This window comes from Excalfactoria chinensis, chromosome 2 (genome assembly GCF_039878825.1).
Source record: "Excalfactoria chinensis isolate bCotChi1 chromosome 2, bCotChi1.hap2, whole genome shotgun sequence".
NCBI lineage: Eukaryota > Metazoa > Chordata > Aves > Galliformes > Phasianidae > Excalfactoria > Excalfactoria chinensis.
Genome location: NC_092826.1, coordinates 138,018,242 through 138,038,670, shown reverse-complemented (window position 1 = coordinate 138,038,670; position 20,429 = coordinate 138,018,242). Strand labels below are relative to the sequence as shown.

General features: G+C 58.6%; 3 protein-coding genes and 3 non-coding genes across 13 annotated transcripts; 5 read left to right on the top strand and 1 right to left on the bottom strand.

Annotated features, from left to right (window-relative positions):
• Window positions 1–619: 619 nt before the first annotated feature.
• Window positions 620–3,110, bottom strand: LOC140248433 (cathelicidin-1). Of its 3 annotated transcripts, none has more exons than XM_072329168.1 (5): window positions 2,844–3,110; window positions 1,708–1,920; window positions 1,045–1,152; window positions 878–961; window positions 620–777 (listed from the first exon to the last, which is right to left on the bottom strand). In XM_072329168.1, the coding sequence occupies exons 2-5, from the start codon at window positions 1,873–1,875 to the stop codon at window positions 691–693; spliced, it is 447 nt and encodes a 148-aa protein (XP_072185269.1). In that variant the 5' UTR covers window positions 1,876–1,920; window positions 2,844–3,110; the 3' UTR covers window positions 620–690. The 3 variants fall into 3 exon arrangements, with proteins under 3 accessions (XP_072185269.1, XP_072185268.1, XP_072185267.1); XM_072329167.1 differs by having other exon boundaries at window positions 1,708–1,980; window positions 2,844–3,076; XM_072329166.1 differs by having other exon boundaries at window positions 1,708–2,374; window positions 2,844–3,073.
• Window positions 3,111–3,170: 60 nt separating this feature from the next.
• On the top strand, window positions 3,171–11,627 carry TBRG4 (transforming growth factor beta regulator 4). 2 transcript variants are annotated; one of them, XM_072329162.1, is made up of 11 exons: window positions 3,171–3,239; window positions 3,740–4,207; window positions 4,632–4,949; window positions 5,872–6,043; window positions 7,049–7,206; window positions 7,601–7,711; window positions 8,460–8,604; window positions 9,283–9,525; window positions 9,790–9,901; window positions 10,321–10,435; window positions 11,496–11,627. In XM_072329162.1, exons 2-11 carry the CDS (start codon window positions 3,779–3,781, stop codon window positions 11,595–11,597), a joined length of 1,905 nt encoding a protein of 634 aa, XP_072185263.1. In that variant the 5' UTR covers window positions 3,171–3,239; window positions 3,740–3,778; the 3' UTR covers window positions 11,598–11,627. The 2 variants fall into 2 exon arrangements, with proteins under 2 accessions (XP_072185263.1, XP_072185264.1); XM_072329163.1 differs by having other exon boundaries at window positions 3,227–3,418.
• Window positions 5,447–5,588, top strand: LOC140249271 (small nucleolar RNA SNORA5). Its single transcript, XR_011902986.1, has one exon. It is a non-coding gene; the product is annotated as a small nucleolar RNA SNORA5 (small nucleolar RNA).
• Window positions 8,902–9,039, top strand: LOC140249270 (small nucleolar RNA SNORA5). The gene has a single exon (XR_011902985.1). It is a non-coding gene; the product is annotated as a small nucleolar RNA SNORA5 (small nucleolar RNA).
• Window positions 11,285–11,422, top strand: LOC140249272 (small nucleolar RNA SNORA5). Its single transcript, XR_011902987.1, has one exon. It is a non-coding gene; the product is annotated as a small nucleolar RNA SNORA5 (small nucleolar RNA).
• Window positions 11,628–12,577: 950 nt separating the features above from the next.
• NACAD (NAC alpha domain containing) lies at window positions 12,578–20,154 on the top strand. 5 transcript variants are annotated; one of them, XM_072327347.1, is made up of 11 exons: window positions 12,604–12,755; window positions 13,911–13,947; window positions 14,598–17,725; window positions 17,771–18,335; window positions 18,561–18,809; window positions 18,879–18,967; window positions 19,049–19,132; window positions 19,283–19,429; window positions 19,507–19,638; window positions 19,809–19,931; window positions 20,011–20,154. In XM_072327347.1, exons 2-11 carry the CDS (start codon window positions 13,923–13,925, stop codon window positions 20,023–20,025), a joined length of 4,557 nt encoding a protein of 1,518 aa, XP_072183448.1. In that variant the 5' UTR covers window positions 12,604–12,755; window positions 13,911–13,922; the 3' UTR covers window positions 20,026–20,154. The 5 variants fall into 5 exon arrangements, with proteins under 5 accessions (XP_072183447.1, XP_072183444.1, XP_072183448.1 ...); XM_072327346.1 differs by lacking the exon at window positions 13,911–13,947 and having other exon boundaries at window positions 12,578–12,755; XM_072327345.1 differs by having other exon boundaries at window positions 12,639–12,755; window positions 14,598–18,335; window positions 20,011–20,148.
• The last annotated feature ends 275 nt before the right edge of the window (window positions 20,155–20,429 follow it).

Here is a 20,429-nt window from a genome sequence, read left to right as displayed (position 1 = left end):
GTGAATAGCTTAGGGACACCGTGGGGACATTATGGGGATGTCTAGAGGACAGTATGGGGACAGCCTGGTGATAGCATGGAGACGGGGACACCATGGGGATGTATTGAGGACATCCTGGGGAAGGCATGGGGTAGCGTGGAGGTGTAATGGGGGCACCATGGAAACACACTGGGGACATCTTGGGGACGTTGAGAGGTGGAGATCCTGGAGACACCATACAGACATGGTGGGGACACAGTGCAGACATGGTGGAGACACAGTGCAGACATGGTAGGGACACCTCGTGGATATCATGGGAGCACTATAGGGACACTGGGGACACCAAGAGATCAGGGTGAGGATGAAGGGACAGGGGGCAGCTGGGGAGCGTGTGGTGACACCAAAGATGATGGATAAAGGGATGGGAGGCATTGGGCACGTGTAGGGTCCCAGATGTGGGGTTCCCAGTATGAGGCTCCAAATATGGACTCCCAGCTGCCACATCCACACCTGAGATCCTCTTGGCTGTCCCCAAACCTCATGCTCAGGAACACGATGGGGAGCAGTTGGCAATACGGGATACTCCCAGGAACCGTCCCCATTAGTGTCACCCAGAGGAGAGACAGAACAGAGACAGAGTGTGGCCAGGAAGGACCTTTATTGGATGGAAGGCAGCGAGGGGATAGTGGTGACAGCAGCTCTGGGGACGGCTCATTTCCTCTTGATTGCCCGGTAGAGGTTGTATCCTGCAATCACAGTCCTGATGACCAGCGGCAAGACGCGCTTGACACGGACAGGCTGTGGGGAGACGTGTTGGCATCAAAGGGGGGGAACGAGACCCCGGTCCTAGAGGGTCCCAAACACCCCCGAGGTCACCCCCCATTGCGTCCCCACTCACATCAGCCATGGAGTCCACGCAGGTGACGTCGAGCACGGCGCGGCCGCCTTGCAGCACCACGGGCGCAGCGCAGTCCTTGACGAGCTGTGAGCAGTGGGGACACTGAGCACGGGGTTGTCCCCACCACGGCTGCCCCCCAGCACCCATCAGCCCAGCACGGCGCTCACCCCGTCCTCCTTGAAGTCGCAGCTTTCAAGCTGGGCACCTGAACGCGCCTGGCACCGCGTCTCCATGATGGTGAAGTTGAGGTTGTGCAGGGAGCTGAGCTGGACGTTCTGTGGGGCAGGGGACAGCGTGGGGGCCTCCTCTTGATGCCACCATGATGTCCCCTTGATGTCCCCATGCTGACCCCATGATGTCGCATTGATGTCCCCATGCTGACCCCACAATGTCCAATTGATGTCCCCATGCTGACCCCACAATGTCCCATTGATGTACCCATGATGTCCCCACGATGTCCCATTGATGCCCCCATACTGACCCCACCATGTCCCATTGATGTCCCCATGATGTTCCCACAATGTCCCATTGATGTCCCCATGCTGACCCTACAATGTCCCCAAGGTGTCTCTAGGATTTCCCCAGGATGCCTCCAGATCGTTCCCAAGACGTTCCCACAATGTCCCCCTCAGTGTTCCCAAGGTGTCTCCCTGCTGTCCCCATGCCATCCCCACGGTGACCCCACGTTGTCCTCATGCTGCCCCCAGGATGTCCCCAAGGTGTTCCCATGCTGTCCCCATCATGCTGCACGCCATCCCCATGCCTTATGCCCTCAACCCGTCCCCATAGCATCCTCGTGGTGTCCCCACTCTGTCCCCACATGCACTCACTGGGCCGGGTTCGGGGTCGGCGCTGAGCAGCCGGAAGGCATTCTGCACCTCGGGCCGTTGGTTGTAGGAGTCCACAGCCTGGTCCAGAGCCTGTTGGTAGTCCAGGGGGGCCGGGAGGGCACAGGCCCCCCCCAGCAGCACCAGCAGCAGCGCCCAGCAGCTCCACATCCTCAGCCCGTGCCCACCCTGTGCTCCCAGTGCCTTTTATGGGCCCTGAAGTTGGGCAATGAGGAAACGTGGACTCAGGGGGAGCAGCCACAACGCGGCCGTTATCTGTGGGGGAAGAGCTGTGGTGGGGACGTGGCTGTGCCCATGGGCTGTGCGGCCCCATCCCACCTTGGGCTGCATCTACAGGGCATGGTGTGGGGAAGGGTCTGGAGGGCTGGACTGGTGAGGAGCAGCTGAGAGCGCTGGGTTTGTTCAGCCCTGAGACCGAAGTGATGCCTCATAGCAGGCCGGGTTTTGCCAGGGGTCATTTCCAAGCTCAACAGCACCATGTTCTCACAAGAAAGAGAATGAGAAAGGTGGCTGGAAGCCAGTCATGGCCCAACACGGGGAATTCTCTATAAGTTTTTATTGAGAGATGGTTCAACAAAGGGTCAGGTTCCCACAGAGGCTGCAGGTCGACCTCTTGCTTCAGAGCTGCTACACGTATCAGGAATAAGCCCTGACAAAGATCACAAATCACACAATCATTAAGGCTGGAAAAGACCCCTGAGATCCCCAACTCCAACCCCAGCCCATCCCACCATGCCCACAGCCCTCAGTGCCACATCCCCATGGCTCTAAACACCCCCAGACATGGTGACCCCACCACCCCCTTGTGCAGCTGTGCCAATACATCACTGCCCTGACTTGTGCCCTATATCCAACCCGACCCTCCCCTGGCACAACATGAGGCCATTCCTTCTCATCCTATCGCTGTTACCTGTGAGCAGAGGCCGACCCCCCCACCACAGTTCAGTCTCCTTTCAGGGAGCACTGAGGCCTCCCCTCAATGCTTGGAGGGGCCCTCCCAGCCCTCCCATGGGCACCCATCACCTCCTACAGCCCCATAGCCACATCCAGCCCACACTGAGCACTACAGGGCTGTGATACCCGCACAGTGCCGAACCTCAGTGTCTTCTTTCATTTACAGCTGTTCCCTTTGTCCTGTCATTCCTCAGCTGAACAAACAGCCCCGGGACGGGGCGTATCCAGCACATCAATCTCTTTTTATTTGCCTTCAGCCAAATGTTGCCAAAGCACCTCCCCGACCTCTGTTTGCTTCCCCCATTTCCCACAGCTCAGCCCGGGGCTGCGACCGGCCTAACCCGACAAGACCAGCCCCGGCCCCTTTATACAACACCCCTCACAAAATGGCGGCGTCCCCTCAGCCGCGAACCGGAAGCGCTTCCACTTTCCCGCTCGATTCGCTCAGAGAGCTCAGCCAATAGGAAATGGCCGTGCTGCGATGATGTCATCAAACCGCGCCGGCGCTCATGCGCGTTTCGTCTCATTACCGGGGCCAACGTGCGGCGGGGCCGGGCCAGGTCAGCGTGGACGGCTGCGGTTCGGCGAGCCGGGCCGGTCGGGATCGGGGTTGGGAGTCTGTATGCAGGCCCAGATCGGGGCTTCCAAAGGGCTGAGGCCTCTGAGGGTTCGGTCCGGCTTTCGGGCCGGTTCGGCCCACGGGGTTGGGAGGCCCAGGGCTCGGGTTGCGCCGGTTTAGGTGGGTATTACGGAGGGGGAGAGCAGCGGGACGGGCCGCACCGTGAAGCGGGGGAGCCCACGGTGGGGGGGTTAAAGGCCGCGTGGATGCGCTGCGGGCCGGCGGTCAGCGATGGGATCGGCAGCGCTGAGTTCTAATGCTTGGAATGGGTGACCTTGGAGGCGTCTCCTCACCAAAGCGATACCGCGTGCGGCTCCCTGTCAGCTTTATTCTATGGCAGTGCTCATAGGGAAGCTGCTTGTCATTCACTTTTAAACCTGTTAGCTCTTTCCCCCCCCCTGAACCTTCCCATCCCCTAAAGCCTTTCTTTTCCTCCTCCAGCATCCCCAAATGTGGCTCTGAACCCCTCAGATCCCCACCATGGCAGCCCGGCTGGTGCAGCGCTGCTGCTGGCGCCACCTCACCACCTTCACCTGTGCTGCCGCTGCTGCCCCGGCCGCTCTATTGCTGCCTAATGGGAAGGTGCCAGCAGGCAGAGCTCTGCCACACGCACCTCTGGCCTCCATCCACACCTCCATCCCCACCGCATGGAGCGCGGACAGCTTCTCTGTCAAAGAACAGGTGGAAGAAAACAGTAACGCGGAGCACAGAGCGATCCTGAACCTCGTCGATGCGGCCGTGAGTCCTCAGGAGCTCTTCCAGCTGGGTGAACTTCACTCTCTTAATAGCAACCAAGCTTCGCTGGTGGTTACTCGGCTTTCCAGGCTTGCAGTGGAAAAGAAGCTGGAAACGAGGGACATTGTGCAAGATGAACGGTTTCAGCAGCTGATTGAGATCGTGGATTCTCAGGTGAGCTCCTTCCTTGTGGTGGAGGTTGGAGAACGAATGGGTGTGGGATAAGCAGCCAGTTGCAGCCTTGTTCTTTCCCTTGTGTGTTTTCGTAGCTGCCGCCTCCTCTGCACTCGGTGATAGAGATGTATCAGCATCAGGTCGCACACGAGTAAAGGCTGCAGGTGTTTGTGGTTCATTAGAGTGCACCCCAGAGCAAGGAGAGTGACCCCATTGATGGAATGGGGGCAGTCAGGGCAAGTTAAAGAGTCTGTTTGCTGGAGGCCACCTGATCCATCCTGCCCTCAGCATTGTTGGCTGTGATTCCGCCTCTTGTTTCGTTGCTCACTGAGGTCATATTCCAGCCGTACCACGGGGGAATGTAGGTGTACGCACCTCCAGAGAAGGGTCAATATCTACTCATCTATTTTCACTTGCCTCTCAGATATCTCAGGTGTGGAATAACACCTTGGTGGGCCTCCTGAAGAGCCTGTACTCACTGGGGATGGAGAGCAGCAGCAGGGAGATGCAGTCTGTAGAGCACGAGGTGCTGTGGCGGTTGCGGCGTCTCACCTTCCGTCAGCTCGCTTCCTTGGCAGAGTTCTTAGCTGTCAAGCAGGACAAGGAGAGCAAACTGCTCAATGAGATCATCAAGAAGCTGGAGCTGAGGTGGACGGAGCTGGAAGGCACCCGAACCGTGGTGATGCTGATTGCCAAGGTTGGCCACATCTCCCCAATGCTGATGGACCGGTTAGAGGACAAGGTACGAGCTTGGGTGCTCCGTTCCCTTTGGGTGGGACATCAGCTGGGGGCAGTGACAGCATGAGGGATGTCCTCTGTGGGCACTGCTCCACCAGCACCTACCTGTCAGCCTGTCCTATGGAGGAGCAGGACGTGCAGGATGCTTCCCATATGCAAAGGTGCTCGTAAGAAACGTTTCCCTCTTTGTGGAGCCACACAGATGGGGAGCTCACATGTGGGCTGAGCTGCTCAGAGATGGACTGGGCTGATGTGCTTTGCCTCGCAGCTAGAATTACCTTAGCTTTGTATGGTAGAATTACCTTAGCTCAGCTGGCAGGCGGTAACTTGCAGAGGCAGCACAATGGCACTGCCAAAAGCATTGTCCTCTGGCTCTCTGTGAAAGTCAAGCTGTGAGCAAGGAGTCTGCAGGGAGATCTGCTCTCCAGCGGGTCCCTCTTTTTGGCACTTCCAGGAGCAGGGAAGTGTCTATTGAGTTGAAACTGCCATAAGGGCCACGATTGCAGCTGAGTCAAATTCGGTCCTTATCCAGCCCGGCGCTGGGGACCGGCCAAACAGCTGCCAAAGCAACAAGCCCTGCAGCTCATGGGCCCCACTGTTGTTCTCCCTCAACCCTGGGGATAAATTAATGCTGCAGACACTGATGATGGCAAAGCAAGACGCCGTCGTGGGGTTGTCGGCTTATGCAGAGCTTATGCAGAGCTGTTGGGCGGATGGAAACAGGAGTTCCAGTGGGAAGCAGGGTGGTGATGCAGCAGCCTTTCCTGCATCGGTTGTTATATGACAGTGTTAGGGTGTATGGAAACCCTTCAGTCCTTGGAGGGGCTCAGCCTGCGTTGTCCTGGAGGATGGCACATCCTGATCCACACAAAGTGTCTGAATGGAGCTTGCTTTGTGCCTGTATGTCTTCCAATGTTTCTTACCAGGCTCTGGAGCTTGCTGAGCAGTTCAGCCCTGAGGACATAAGGAAAATCACTCTGGCTCTGGCATACCAGAACCGACGCAGCGTACCTCTGCTCCGTGCCATGTCGTACCACCTGATTCAGAAGCACTCGGAGCTCAGCCTTAGCATCCTGATGGACCTGATTTTTGCTTATGGTAAGCAGCTTGGTTGCATCGGGAACCCTTTGAGTCGGGCATTACTGTGCCTGCGTAGGTCAGAGAGCCCTCTGTGTGGCAGCACTGTGCTTAGTGTGGGTCTGTTTCTCTCTGCTCTCACCCCTGAGCTCCTTTGGGCACCATACGCCTTGGTTTTCCTTCCAGCACACTAAAATAGTTGGGTTTCTTTTCAGCCAAGGTGTCTCAGTGGCAACATGATTTAACATTTGAGAAGTGGCCTTAGGTACAAGTGCTACATACAACCAGCACAGTGACAGCCACCTTTATTGCATCCCTGGCCACAGGATAAACCAAAGCCTTCAGATATGGGTGGTGACAGACCTGGTGCAAATCAGCTCTGTTATCCACAGGCCAGCACTAACTGATAACCGCTGTTATCATCCTTGGTGCTTTGGTTTTTCTTCCCTTCTTTCTGTGTGTTTCTGTGTGCTCCTGTCTGGTAGTTGGGATGAAGGAAACCAGGAGAGCTGCTCTTCATTTCAATGTCTGGTTTCTGGTGGTGGGAACAGACCTATCCAACACTATGGCAGCGTGGTTGTCGTGGGTTGGATGTCCTTTAATAATAAAGAAATCAACCTGCTTGACCTGGCCTTGGAAGGAGGAGCTTATTGTGTTGTTGCTTCCACCGTTCTATTCAGTTGATAAACCTGGAATGAGTTTGAAGGGAAGTAAAGGGTGGATGTTCCACATCACAGCCTCCAGATCCACGTCCTTCTGTGACACAGTGAGGCCCAGCAGCCCCCATAATATCCCAAAGGTGGATGAGTCCAGCAGCTGGATGTAGTTTGGGAGCAGTACTGGCTCTCTCAGGCTCAAACAGGGCTGTAGCAGCTCAGTGTTGGGAGTGCTGGATTGGGAGCACTGGGATTGAGTGCTGGTGAGAGCAGCAAGACCTGACTGTGGATGAGAAGGGACAGGGCCAAGAGTCACAGCTGCCATTCCTGCTCTGTGTCAGTGGCTGCCACTTTCTTTTGCTCCTTTAAGGAAAACTGAATTTCCACCAGCCCCAGGTCTTCCAGAAGATAGCCACTGACCTGCAGCCCCACGTTTCTGCTATGACACCCGTCGAGGTGACGCGCTGCATCCGCTCCTTCGCCCTCCTCAAGTGGCTCAGCCTGCCTCTGTTTGAGGCCATCTCTCAGGTGAGGAGGAGGCGGAGGGTTTGGGTAGCACCCGCTGGTCCCAATATGATTGTGATCCCAATATGATCCCGTGATGCTCCGCTGCAGTCAGAATCCACACAGCTCTGGGATCAGCTTGAGCTCCTTCTGAGCCTCTGCTCCAGAGTGCCGCGCTCCCCATGGAGCTCTCAAGCTCTACCCCCAGTTCTGACGCCTGCACCTCTGCCTGTGCCAAGCGAGTGGGAATATCACAGAGCTCTGCTTTCCCTTTACAGTGCTAGGGAGGCACTGAAAGATCCTTTCCTTGTTGTTCCCATCTCACCATGGGTCTGGGCATCTCCTTGGGTGATGTTTTCAATCTTTACCTGTCAGGATTCATTCCTCAACCTCTGGTTTTGCTCTCTCTGTCTTCCAGTATGTCCTGGATAACTCCAAGCAGCTGTCCATTGCCCACCTGTGCAGTATCATCCTGTCTTTTGCCCGCCTTAACTTCCAGCCCAGCGGAAGCGAGGACTTCTTTAACATGGTAACCTGCCTCCTTTACCCCCCCTCTGTGTCAACCTTTCTCCTCCTTGGAGTCAATGGGAATGCTGCATGTCTCCTGGCATAACCCAGAGAACAAATGGGTGGAGGAAATTGAGATGGGGAGCCCAGAGCTCTGGCCAGGCTGAAAAACCCATACTGATGCCTTGTGGCTGCGTGCTGCCTGATAACCAAACTGGTTTGCACCAAGTCCCTGTAGGCTAGCTTTTCCAGCAGCATGTGCTTGTTCAGGTATGCCTTCCTGAGCTCTGATTGCTGCAGTTAAGTCCATAAGGAAGCCATAAGCTCACAGTCACACAGCCATTCTCAGCAGATCAGAGGTCATTCAGCCCATCCAAGCCCTGGGTGCTGTTGGGAAGGATGGAGGCTGCCATCCATAGAGCTGTTCACTGCTGCCCTGCCCAGGGGGAAAAGATGAGACCAAATGGAGCCTCGTGCCACAGAGATAGAGTTAGCATCCCTGGTTGGCAGTGGGGTCTGGACTCTTTGCCAGCAGTAAATCACAGTCAGCACGAAGGGAGGTGTTGTAGCAAGTGCAAAAATATTGATTTTAGAAGCATTGCAAGAAATAAACGACACTCAAAAACACCGGCAACCTGGAACTGTGAACCTGCAGCAAAGCTCCCATAGAGCAGTCCCGAATTCTCCCATCAGCAAATAGCCCAGGAGAAGCACTGCAGAAGCAGAGCCATCTGCAGAGATGTGCTGAGCTGTGGCTTTGGCTCTGGCAGGCCCACGAGAAGCTGCAGGGCCAGCTGGACAGCCTGGAACCTCAGCTGCTGACCGACCTGGTCTGGTCACTCTGTGTGCTGCAGCAAGCCAAGCCTCCCTACCTGCAGCGTGTGCTGGCACCTGACTTCCATGCTGTGATACAAGGTAAGGTGGGACGTGGAGCCAGAGCCCAAGGGCTGGGAGTGCTGGGTCTGGTGCATCTACATTTGGGCCAGCACAGGCTGTGAGCTCAGCTGTTGAGCCTGGAGGGGTTGGTCTCCCCTGCATTGTGCCTGTGGGGTTGAGCCCAGCAGGGTGACACGTTGCCCTCAACCTTCTGGTTGGATCCATGTGCTCCAAGGCTCAGCTTTGTTCTTGGCTCAGGTGCTGCCTGGTTTTTCCCAAGCACTTAAAGGTGAAGGGGGGGAAGGCTTGGTATTTCCTAGCCAAACATGGGGCAGGTGCAGCCCAGTCAAATTCAGTCTCTGTCTCTTCCATGGCGAGCACTGGCCAGCCGGCTGCCACAGCAACATCTGTAGTCCATGGGCCCCACGTCCCCTCCCATGGGACCTTGGGGATAAAATCATGCCACAGACATTGGGGCTGTGCCCTCCAAGCAAGGGCTCAGCCGGGGTTTCACCCTGTGCACTGCTGCCCCTTGTGCCCATGCAACACACGCGTGACCGTTTGCAATCTGCATCTTGATGCCAGCAGTCGCAGATCCATCCTAGTGGATTATCGGGCCTTTCTTGAGCAGCGGCAGTTGGGATTGGAAGCAGAAATCCTGATTGGATGAGCTGAGCAAGCTGCAGGATCAGCTCTTTGTTTTCCTCTTCCTGCCAGGAGATCCATCCCCCAAGGCTCAGAACATGCGGATGAAACTCATCCAGATCAACGCTGCTGCCAAGTTGGAGAGCCCTGAGTACCAAGGGCCGTTCCTGCCCGCTGAGATGCTGAGTGCTGCAGAGCCAGCAGCTGAGAAGGTCACCCTGCTGCAGAGCAGCCTGCGAGAGGCCCTGGCAGGCGTCGTGGGCAGCCAGGACAACGGGCGCTGGGATGTGCACACTGTCTATGGCTGGCAGATCGGTGAGCACAGCCTCTCTGAGCAGCAGCTGGGCTCCAATGGGGTCTGCGTGCTGCAGGGGGTTTGACGTAAAGGCTTTGTGCCTCAGGTTCTCTTGTTCTTCAGCCTCACATCTCTCTGCCTCACCAGCCCTGTCAAATTCAATCTCTGGTGCCATAGACACATGTTGTGCTGGAGGTGGTTGGGGCCTTCCCTCCCAGCGAGGGCACCCCCAGCCTCCATAGAACAGCATCCTCAGGTCTCCTTCCTTCTCCTCCTCCCTGCAGATGCTGAAATGGTGCTGAACAGTGAAAATAAACCTCTCCCATTGAAGGACTTTGCTGCTCCCCATCTGCCCCGCTCAGAAGGGACAAAGCCGCTGCCGCCTGGTGCCAGGAGGTGGGTTTGGGCTCAGCTGCACCGGGCACAGTAGGAGGGATGAGGCTGTGCTGTCCCCGTGGCTGGGATGCTATTAGTGTGCCAAGGTCACCGTGCCCAGCTGCATCCACTTGTGCAGACAGAAAAGGGGGGTCGTGCCAAGCTGCCGTGGGTCACGTTGCAGGGGACGGGGCAGGATGCGGCTGTGGCAGCACCTCCCTTGTCTGGCACATCCTCCATGGAGAGCCTGTGCCAACTGTCTGCCACAGGACCCGGGGGCTGAGCTGCCTCCTTCCTGCCTGGGAAAGGCAACGTCTGCCATCCAGCCGTGGGCTGCGGATCAACTTGATTGAAGCCATCAGTGCCTCCAAGCTGCTTTATTAGGGGGCTGAGGTTACCCGGCTCCAATCTCACTTCTCTCCTTCAATCCCCTCTTGCAGGGTCGCTTTCCTCAGGTGGGAATTCCCAAACTTCAGCAACAGGAGCAAGGAGCTGCTGGGCCGTTCAGCCATGGCTCGGCGTCACATCCAGGCGGCCGGATTCCTCATCGTGGATGTGAGTAGCCACAACCTTCAGCACCCGTTGCTGCACGTGGCCCCGTGCTGGGATTAGCCACCGTGATCCCCTTCAGGCCACCTGTCAGGCAGCCCCGGGGCACAGAGAGGGGATCAGTAATAGAAGAGGACAGCAGACAAGGTCTTAGAGCGCTGATCCCTGCGCTGCAGCGCTGCGCTCTGCATTGGGGCCATGCATTATTCAGCCCCCGGAGGTAATTAGAGCTGTGCTGGCAGAGCTGTGCAGCCAACAGGGATGGCTCTGTTGGGGCAGGAGGGTGACAGTGCCACGCGTCCCCCCCAGCACTGTCACCCCACATCAGCCTCCATTCCTTGTGAGCAGCCCATATTTGCATCCCCCTCGCACGGAGATTTTGATGCTGATACAAAGTGAGGCTCCCTCAGCTCCACGCATTCACTGGCTGGAGAGATTCAGGTGGGGAGACAGGAGGAGGAGGAGGGAATGGCTTCCTTCAGCTCCAGCCTTGTGCTAAATATAGCAGTGGTGGGAGGTGGGATCCCCCCCCCCTCGTCTGCTCCCTCCGGCGGGTTGGAGCCATCAGTAGAAGTGAGTTGTTGGATGTCACATCCCCAGTGCTGCTCCTTCCTCCTGGTTGGCTGCAGCTTCTCTCTGAAGAAGGTGGTGCATCCCAACCAGGCTGGGATGATGTGCAAATAGGAGGAAGCAGACCATGAAGCCCCGCACGTACTCAGCAGCCGGGGCTGCAAAACTCAGCTGCTTTTTTTTGTCTCTTTGAGATCACAAGGATCCATGCTCTGCTTTATATCATCCCAATTGGGGGGTGGACATCCCAATGCTGTGCTATGGGGGCACGGTGCTTTCCTTCCTTGCAGCCTGGTCAAATTCGATGCCACCTCCAACCGTGGTAACGCATCGGCCCAAGGGCTGCCACAGCATCACATGTGCTTCATGGGCCCCACATCCCTGCGGTGGGATGGCGGGGATAAAAACATGCCACGTACACAGCTGGGAGCTGAAGGTGTCCGGACGTCCCCTTGGTGATGGACTCGTTGCTCACTGCTTCTCCTCTCCTCATCAGGTCCCCCATTATGAGTTCCTGGAGCTGAAGGTGGAGCGGCAGCGGGCAGCGTACCTGCGTGACAAGCTGCACAAGGTGCTGGCCAAAGAGCTGGCTACTTAATGTGCATCAATAAAGCCACCCGTGGCCGTATTGTGCTCCGTGTGTGTCCTTAACAGCGTGGGGGTGGGATGGAGAAGGGCTGCGTTGGGTTTTTATTGTTCCTAATGGGGTTTTTGGTGGGTGGATAAAGGGGGAGCATCGCTACCCCTCAATGATGGTCTTTAGGGCTGTTGGGGGGGGCAGGGTTTAACCCCACAGTGCATCCCTTACTGCCCCTTCTGGCCACAGTCAGCGCCGTTTGGATGCTGAGTCACGGCTCAGCGCTGCTCCTGGCACCGGCATCACGGCGGGGCCGGCAGCGCTGCGTGTCGGGGGTGGGAGGCAGCAATAATGGGGATGGGGGGGGACACACACAGCCTCGGGGTGGGCCGTGCCCCCCAACCCCATAAGGTGACCTGTGGGTGCTGAGAATCCCCTTTGTCACCCAACCCAAAGGGCTGCCTGTCCATCTATGCATGCAGTGAGGGGGGGGTTCAACCAACCTCATGGCATTGTGTGTGTTGGGTGGGGGGGGGGGGGGTAAAGGTTGCCAGGGAGCCCATCCCCATCGCCATGGAGATGGGAGAAGGGCAGTTCCCATGGCAACAGCACACGGGTCCCATCCTGCTTCTCGGGGACCCCGAGATGTGCAGCATCACTTCGGGGTGTGTGTGTGTGTATGGGGGGGGGGCTCTGAGTCCGCTGTGGGAATGATAAGGAGCATCAAAACGGGGCCGAAATCATCGCTGGGATGGAGCAAACTGAGGGACCCCCCCCATCCCAAATCCCCCCCCAACCACCCGGCTGTACCGCAGTGCTTGGCACACACCCTGCTCTCATCCCGAGCTGAAACAAACGATAACGAAGAAAGAAAGAAAGCAGAGAAAGGAGAGAGAGAGGGGGGGGGGGGGAGGAAAAAAAACCCCATACACAGAACCTGCTGACATCATCCGGGCTGAGCCCCCCCCCCTCTTCTATCCCTCCCCCCCCCCCCCCTCCGACACGCTCTGCCTCGCCCGGCGCAGCCGCCTTCGCCCCGCAGAGCCGCGCCGCGCTGGGCCGGCTTGGGGTTGGGGTTGGGGTTGGGGTCCCCCCCCCCCCAAGGCTTTGGGGTCCCCCCCGACCCCACCGCTATGCCCGGAGAGACGGCCGTGAGTCAGGGGCTGCAGCTGGAGGGAGGTGAGGATGCGAGGGGGGGGTGGGGATGGGGGGATAATGGGATGGGGGATATGGGGATTGGGGTGTATGGAGATGGGGGATACGGGGATGGGGGATGAGGGATATGGGGGTGGGGGATACGGGGATGAGGGATATGGGGGTGGGGGATATGGGGGTGGGGGCTGCAGGGACAGAGCTGGAGGATGGGGGGGATGTGGGAACAGGAGATGCAGGGATGGAGGACACAGTGGCGTTGCTCAGGCTGAAGCTTTCCTCAACCCTTGGGGGGGATGCTGGGGCCACCGACACCCCCCCAGGACCCCAAGACCCCCCCCTGTGCCCCCATCCCCATGTCACCCAGGGGTGACAGCAGCACGCGTTCCCTACCCCCAATCCCACACCACCTTCCCCCCCCCCCACCTCCCACCCTAAGGGACATTGGCCCAAGGTCACCCCACAGCAACGTGCCCTGGGGGGGCCCCAAGCGGTGCTGCCATCTCCCTTCTGTGTACCCACAGCTATAGGGGGGTGGGGGGACGCTGCTTAAAAGGGGGTTGGGGGGGGCAGGAGGGGATGTGGGACTCAGGGCTTCCATCATCCCCTCCCCGGGCAGGGTGGGGTTTAAAGGAGACCTTTCTGAGTTGGGGGGGAAGGGGAAACATAGAGAAGGCTCAGCAATAATGGGGAGTCCCATATTGGGGTATCCCTACGGTGAGGGAGTGTTTGGGTCCCCCCTTTTTATAGGAGAACTAGGACAGAATGAGGATGGGCCCTAAAATCCCCACCCTCATACAGAGGGCTCAGATTTAGGGCACAGCCCCCCCCCCCAAACTATATCATGGGGTACAGGGGTGCCCCCATATTGCCCTTGTGGGGTATACAGCCTTAAGGGACCCTGTGTCCCCCTACAACCCTATAGGAAGGAACTCCAATCTCAGATCCTAACTCAGCACTTACAGGGTAGAACCTGCCCTAACAACCCCATCCCACCCTAATAACCCCATCCCACCCCTCCCCAGCCCCTTAAATGCATAGGGAGGACCTTCCCCCCTTCCCAGCAGCCCCTGTACCCTGACCACACCTCCTCACCCCTATATAAACCCCAGAGGTTGCATATGGGGGCAGTTGTGGGGTTGGTGTTGTAGGATGTTTCTGGTGAGGTCTGTGTGTTCTTAGATCCTCTGCCCCATGGAGCCACCTGCACGGAGCCCAGGTAATGGGAGCTGAAGGGGAGGGGCCCTATTAAGGGCTTTGGGGTTGCTGCTGTGGTTTTGGGGTTCATATGGGTTTGTGAAGTGGTTTATCTCCATGTTCTTTAGGGCTGGTGGGGCTGAGCCCCTCTGAGCTCAGTGCCCTGTTGAGCTGGTGGGGAGGGGGCAGGGATGGGTTTGTTTGTGGGCTGTGGGGGGTTGGTAATGCTGTGTCCTGTGCCTTTAGGAGGGTCCTGATGCTTCAGGGGGGCACTAAGGCCCTCAATGTCATTATGTATATGGATGGGGTTAAGGGGAGAAGAGGAAAGGGAGGTTAATAATTGCTCCCCCTTATTCTTCTGGCACAGTCCCTTAACCCCGCAGTGCCCTCCCCCAGCTCAGCCTTCCTTAATACTCCCTTACAGCAGGAGGGGCACCTATAATCCTGCCCTAGGGATGGCTGCCATCACCTCCTTGGTATGAGGGCATGGAGTGGGGGAGGGGGTCTTCATCTGGTTTATGGTTGTCTTGTTTTAGGGGAGGGGGGGAGGGCGCTGTGAACCCTCCATCCATGTGAAAGTGTCACTGGTGTCACCATGGGGGAGAGGAGGAAAGCTGCTGGTGATGGGGGGGGGGTCCTAGGGATGCTCTAACCTCCTCTTTCTCTCTGCAGCCCCCCCAGGGGACCCCGCTACCCCAATGCCTGCCAAAGAGGAAGCCCGCCCGCAGCCTGAGGGGGCCAGCTATGATGCAGCTGAGCGCAGCCCCCCCTCTAAGGGCTGCCCCCCACCACCGCCGCCTCCTCCATCGCTGCTCCCCACGGACCCTCTGGACACTCGCATTGTGATGGGCGAGGAGACTCACTGCCCCCCTGAGCTGCCCCCTAAAACACCCCCCCGACATCCTGAGCTGCCCCCCGCCCGCCTCGACCCTGACCTCTTCTTCACAGCTCCCTCCACCCCGGTGCGGACGGGAGGGCCCCGTTTGAAGCCTGATGAAGATGGAGGGGATGCGGAGAGTGAAGGGCTGGGCTCCCCCCCCACCTCCCCATCTGGCTCCTATATGACAGCCGAGGGGGGCAGCTGGGGGTCCTCGGGCACAGCCAGCACATCGCCCTCCTGCTCACCCAACCTGCTGGCAGAGGTCCCTGATGGTGAGCCTGGTCCAGCAGCCTTCATCCGCCGCTCCTCGTCCTCCTCTTCCTCCTCTTCCTCCTCCGAGGATGTGGTTGTGACCTCCATAGGGCAGGAGGAGGATGAAGAAGATGATGATGAAGGCAGCGGGCAGGAGGAAGGCTTCAGGCTGCCCCGATCCCACATGGCTGCCCCTGGGCTCATCCCTGCTGCGCTGCTGCCCTTCCGCGGCAGCCTCCTCTTTGAGGCTGAGGCTGTGGAGATCACCCTGGTGCCAACCCAGGCAGCGGCCGAACCGCTCTCGGGTGAGGATGAGGAGGATGAAGATGATGAGAGGGAGGAAGAAGAAGAGGAGGATGCCAGCACCTCAGCCTCCTTCCTGCACTCACTCTCTGAAACCTCCATCAACGAAGGGGTGGATGAGTCCTTTGCCTTCCGCGATGACACCTCGGCCTCCTCTGACTCGGCCTCCTACGATGGCGAGGAGGATGAGCGGCTCTATGGCACTGAGCGCCACGCAATAGGAGGGTCCCAAATGGCCGCCGTCACCCCTGGGGACACCGAGCCTTCCTCAGAGGCCTCTGGGGACATTGAGCTGCACCTGCGTGGTGAAACAGCACAGCTGGATGGGACTGGGGAGCATGAGCGGGTGTCTGTGGGGGGGTCCCCACAGCACGAGGTGACCCCGAGTTCCTCGGTTCTGGAGCCTACTCATGGCAGCGAGGAGGATGCATGCATAGAGGTGGGGATGGAGCAGCATGAGGCCCCCACTGAGGCCCTCACCACAGAAGTTGATGTAGAGCTGACGGATGAGGCCCCCATTGAGACCCTCACCACGGGTGTCAACATGGAACCATCAGCTGAGGCGTCCATCGAGGACCTTGCAATAGAAGTCAGCGTAGAGCCAGTGGTTGAAGCCTCCATTGAGGCCCTCAGTGCAAAGCCGGTGGGTGAGACCTCCATGGAGGCACTCGAAGTCGGCACGGAGCTGATGGACAAAGCCCCCAGTGAGGCCCACAGTGTGGAAGGCAACATGGAACCCACAGATGAGACCTCCACTGAGGCCTACCCCACAGAAGCTGATGTAGAACAGGTAGATGAGGTCCCCGTTGAGGCCCTCTCTGCAGAAGTCAACGTGGAACGGATGGATGAGACCCTCAGCTCCTCCTCCTCAGAGCTGGAGGAGGCCTCTACCCTGGAGCCTGATGCTATGCAGGAGCTGGACCCCATCCCAGAGGAATGTCCTGCACCAGAGCCCCCCATCCCCACAGAGCCGGCACTCCTGGGGGAGATGCTGCAGGAGGAGGAGGTGTCACCTGCTGCCATGATGGAGACCCAGCTGGAGGCTGCAGCCACTACCCTACAGCAGCCCCCCTGTGCTGGGGAGACCAAAGACCCCCAACCCAATGGGTTGGGATGGGACACCCCATCCCTTCCCACTGCCAACGGTGACCATGAACTTGATGCTGTCCCAGCGGAGAGCCCTGAGCCTCTGTGTCCACCTGAGCACGGCGATGACAGCGGGGAACCCCAAGAAGATGCGGGTGGCCATGGGGACAGCAGGACAGATGCCGTGCCTGCACCACTGGGGGCTCCCACCCCGGGTGGGGATGTGCAGGACGATGTCGTTGAGCAGCCCCTTGAGGAGGATGCGTCCCTCTGTGAGGATGGGGTGGCCTCAGGGAGGGAGTCCCCATTGGTGGCACTGAGTGATGGTGGCAGCGAGGTGATGCGTGTTGCGGAGGAGACTCTCAGCCCTGCACTGGGGGGTATGGATAAACCAGATGAGGATGAAGCCTCCAGCAAGGATGTGGAGCAAGGCCAGGGTCCAGAGCCCACCCCTGGCAAATGGGAGACCACAGCCACCTCGGAGAACTCGTCCCCAGAGCTGCTGGACACCTCGTCCTTCACCACCCCCCAGAACAGTGCGGGGGAAGAGGCTGCCCCTGGGGTCCCCTCTCCAGCCCCACAGCCCTGCCTGGCCCTCTGCGTGCTGCCCCCAGCCCCTGCTTCCCCACCACTGCACTTCACAGCTTCAGAGCAGGAGGTGTATGTGGGAACCCCCCCAGACTCCCTTGAACTGCTCCCACCACCTGGTGCCTTGTTGGAGAATGCGGAGGACTGCAGGCAAGTGGCCTCCATGCTGCAGGGGGTTTTTGGGGACCTGCCCATCCTGGGGAGCCCTGGCCAAGCCCCTGTGGAGCTGCCATGTCCTCCCTGTTCTGAGGATGAAACTGCTGCACCTGAACCCAAAGAGACCCCAGAACCAAGAGATGCAGGGAGCATCCAGTGTTCTCCCCCAGCCTCACTGAAGGCAGACCCAGCCCCTATGCAGGGCCAGGAGCCCCCCAGCAAGGAGTCCCCACTCCTACTCAGTGAAGACCCCAATGCCAAAGTCCTGGTGGAGGGGGAGCATTCCTTGTCCCCCCCTGAGGATGCGGAGGAGGAGGCAGTGAAGGCAGGATCCAGCCCCATGGAGGAGGAGGTGGTAGAGGTGGCAGGATCCATCCCACAGGAGGAGGAGGTAGTAACAGTGGCAGGATCCAGTCTGCAGGAGGAAGAAGAAGAGGAGGCGGTGGTGACAGCAGCAGAATCCATCCCTCAGGAGGAGGAAGAGAAGGAGGTGGTGATGGTGGCAGGATCCATCCCTCAGGAGGAAGAAGAGGAGGCCGTGATGGTGGCAGGATCCATCTCTCATGAGGAGAAAGAGGAGGAGGTGATGGTGGCAGGATCTATCTCTCATGAGGAGGCAGTAATGGTGGTAGGATCCATGCCTCAGGAGGAGGAAGAAGAGGATGAGGTGATGGTAGTAGGCTCCATCCTTCAGGAGGAAGAAGAGGTGGCAGGATCCAGCCCCAAGAAGGAGGAGGAAGAGGAGGTGGTGATGGTGGCAGGATCCAGCTCCACACCTAGCCTTGAGGATGACCGTGAAGGCACAGAAGCCACCCCCAGCCTCTCAGAGGCTGTTGTTCTGCCCTTGGAACCCTCTCCAAAGCCCAGCTCCCCGGAGGACCCAGTGCCCCAAGAGCCCACCGAGGCTGCAGTGCCCGCTCCTGAGCTTGCAGTGCCCACTGAGGTTGCAGAGCCCATTCCCAAGGTTGTGGCACCCGTTGCCATCCCTCTGCCTGCTCCCTGCCCGCCGCTCTCCAAACTCATCCAAGTGCCTCCTCTCTCCTCCTCGCCGCTGCCGTGCTTGGAGGACACCTCAGGGCTCAGCGAGGCCACGCGGCCGGAGGAACGTCCGTCTGTCCTGCCGGCCTCCAGGAAGCTGTTGGAAGGTAAGAGCTGCTTGTTTTCATTGCTGTGTGCCCTCCCAGGGTCCCAAGAGGTGTGGGGCTGGGCAGTACTGGGATCAGGGTGAGCATCCCGTGTACCAGCCACTGGTGGGATTCCTGGTGTCCTAACCATTTTGGGAGGTACTCAGTGGGATTGAGCACACTGGGTTCCCATTGTCCATGAAGGTGTCCATCTTTTGACCTCAGCATCTCCCATCCTCCCCACAGCCCCGGAGCCATCCCCGCAGAAGGAGAAGACGAGGGGCAGGAAGGTCCCAGCTGGCAGTAAGGGTGCACGAGGGCTGGATGCAGAGGGGGGACCCCGCCGTGCACCCCGGGGCTCAGTGCAGTCTGAATCAAGCTCCTCCAGTGAGGCTGAATTGCCCTACCGTGTCCCCAGCCCTGCTGAGCACCTGCCTGCCATCGCCCTGCTTGAGGACAAGGCAGCGCTGCGGCATGGTGAGGCCAACCATAAAGGTGAGGGGTGGTGTACTGGGGGGCTTTGGGGTGTTGAGATGAGTGTCACCTTCACTGTGGCCCTTATAGGATCGTGCAATGAGTCTGAGAGCAACGATGAGTCCATCCCGGAGCTGGAAGAGCCGGAGGGAGCAGAGCCACGGCCGATGCAGACTCAGGTAAGGCTGCAGGCTTGGGGACTCTGTCCTTGAGCATCTGGGTGACCACGACATCCCATCACCCACTGCTGTGCCCCACAGGCGCCGCTCACCCACTCGCTGGGCACCGGGGAGGAGAGCATCAGTAAAGCCAAGCAGAGCCGCAGTGAGAAGAAGGCCAGGAAGGTGGGATGGGTGCTGTTGTCCCGTGGCTTTGGGGTGGTGGCGGCACTGGGGTGATGTTCCCATTCTGTGTCCTCCCATCGCTGGAGGGCTGGGGACCCTGGTGATGTTGAACACAATGTATGGAGCTCACCCTTGTGTCTTCTTTTTCAGGCCATGTCCAAGCTGGGACTGAGGCAGATCCACGGTGTCACCCGCATCACCATCCGCAAGTCCAAGAACATCCTCTTTGTCATCACCAAGCCTGATGTCTTCAAGAGCCCCGCGTCCGACATCTACATCGTCTTTGGGGAAGCCAAGGTGGGGCAGGGCTGTGGGTGCATCCTGGGGTCACATAACCCATGGGGACCATTCGGTGACCTTCCTTGTCCCTGCAGATCGAGGACCTGTCGCAGCAGGTGCACAAGGCTGCGGCTGAGAAGTTCAAGGTGCCCATGGAGCACTCCCCGCTGATCACAGACACGGCGCCCGCGCTCACCATCAAGGAGGAGAGCGAGGAAGAAGAAGAGGTTGGTGGGAGGCTGCTGTTGGGGTTGGATTGGGTGATGGGAGGCAACCAAGTTTGGCACAGGGCTGGCTTAAGGGGTGTTGGGTTGGGTGGTGAGAGGCTACCAATAGGGCTGCGGTTTTGGGTTGAGTGGTTGCCCAGGGGGTGACAGCATTATTTCTGCTCCTGCAGGTGGATGAGACGGGATTGGAAGTGCGGGACATAGAGTTGGTCATGGCCCAGGCCAATGTCTCACGCCCCAAAGCTGTGCGAGCACTCAGGCACAACAATAACGACATTGTCAATGCCATCATGGTGAGTAGGGGTGTCCTCATCCCTTATGTTTTTGGGGGTACAGTCCAGCCCTGCATTGACGCTGTGCTCTCTCTTGCAGGAGCTGACCATGTAGCGGCCGGCCCCGGCCCCCTGTATAGGTGCACAGTTCTCCTTGCCCTGATGTCCCTCCTTGAGCCCCATGCCTTTGCCTTGCCCGCCTCCTAATGCTCAATAAATGGCCTCATGTATCACTTGGATCGCACCCTGCCTCCCTGCGTGGTAATTGGGGTCCTCTCTCAGAGGGTTGGAGGGGTCCTAAGGCCCTGGGAGGGGTGTGTGGCCCACAAGATGGGGAGCAGGTAATTGGGGATGTGGTGTTTGGGATGTGTGGGGTGGCTGGGATGAAGGCTGCAGGTGGTGGCGTCTGCCCCTATTATGGGGCTGAGCGTCATTCCCTACCTTAATGGGGTGTAATGGGGGATGAGCAGTGGCTGGTGGAGCCTTGAGTTCCCCAATCCTTTGACCTTGAGGCTTTAG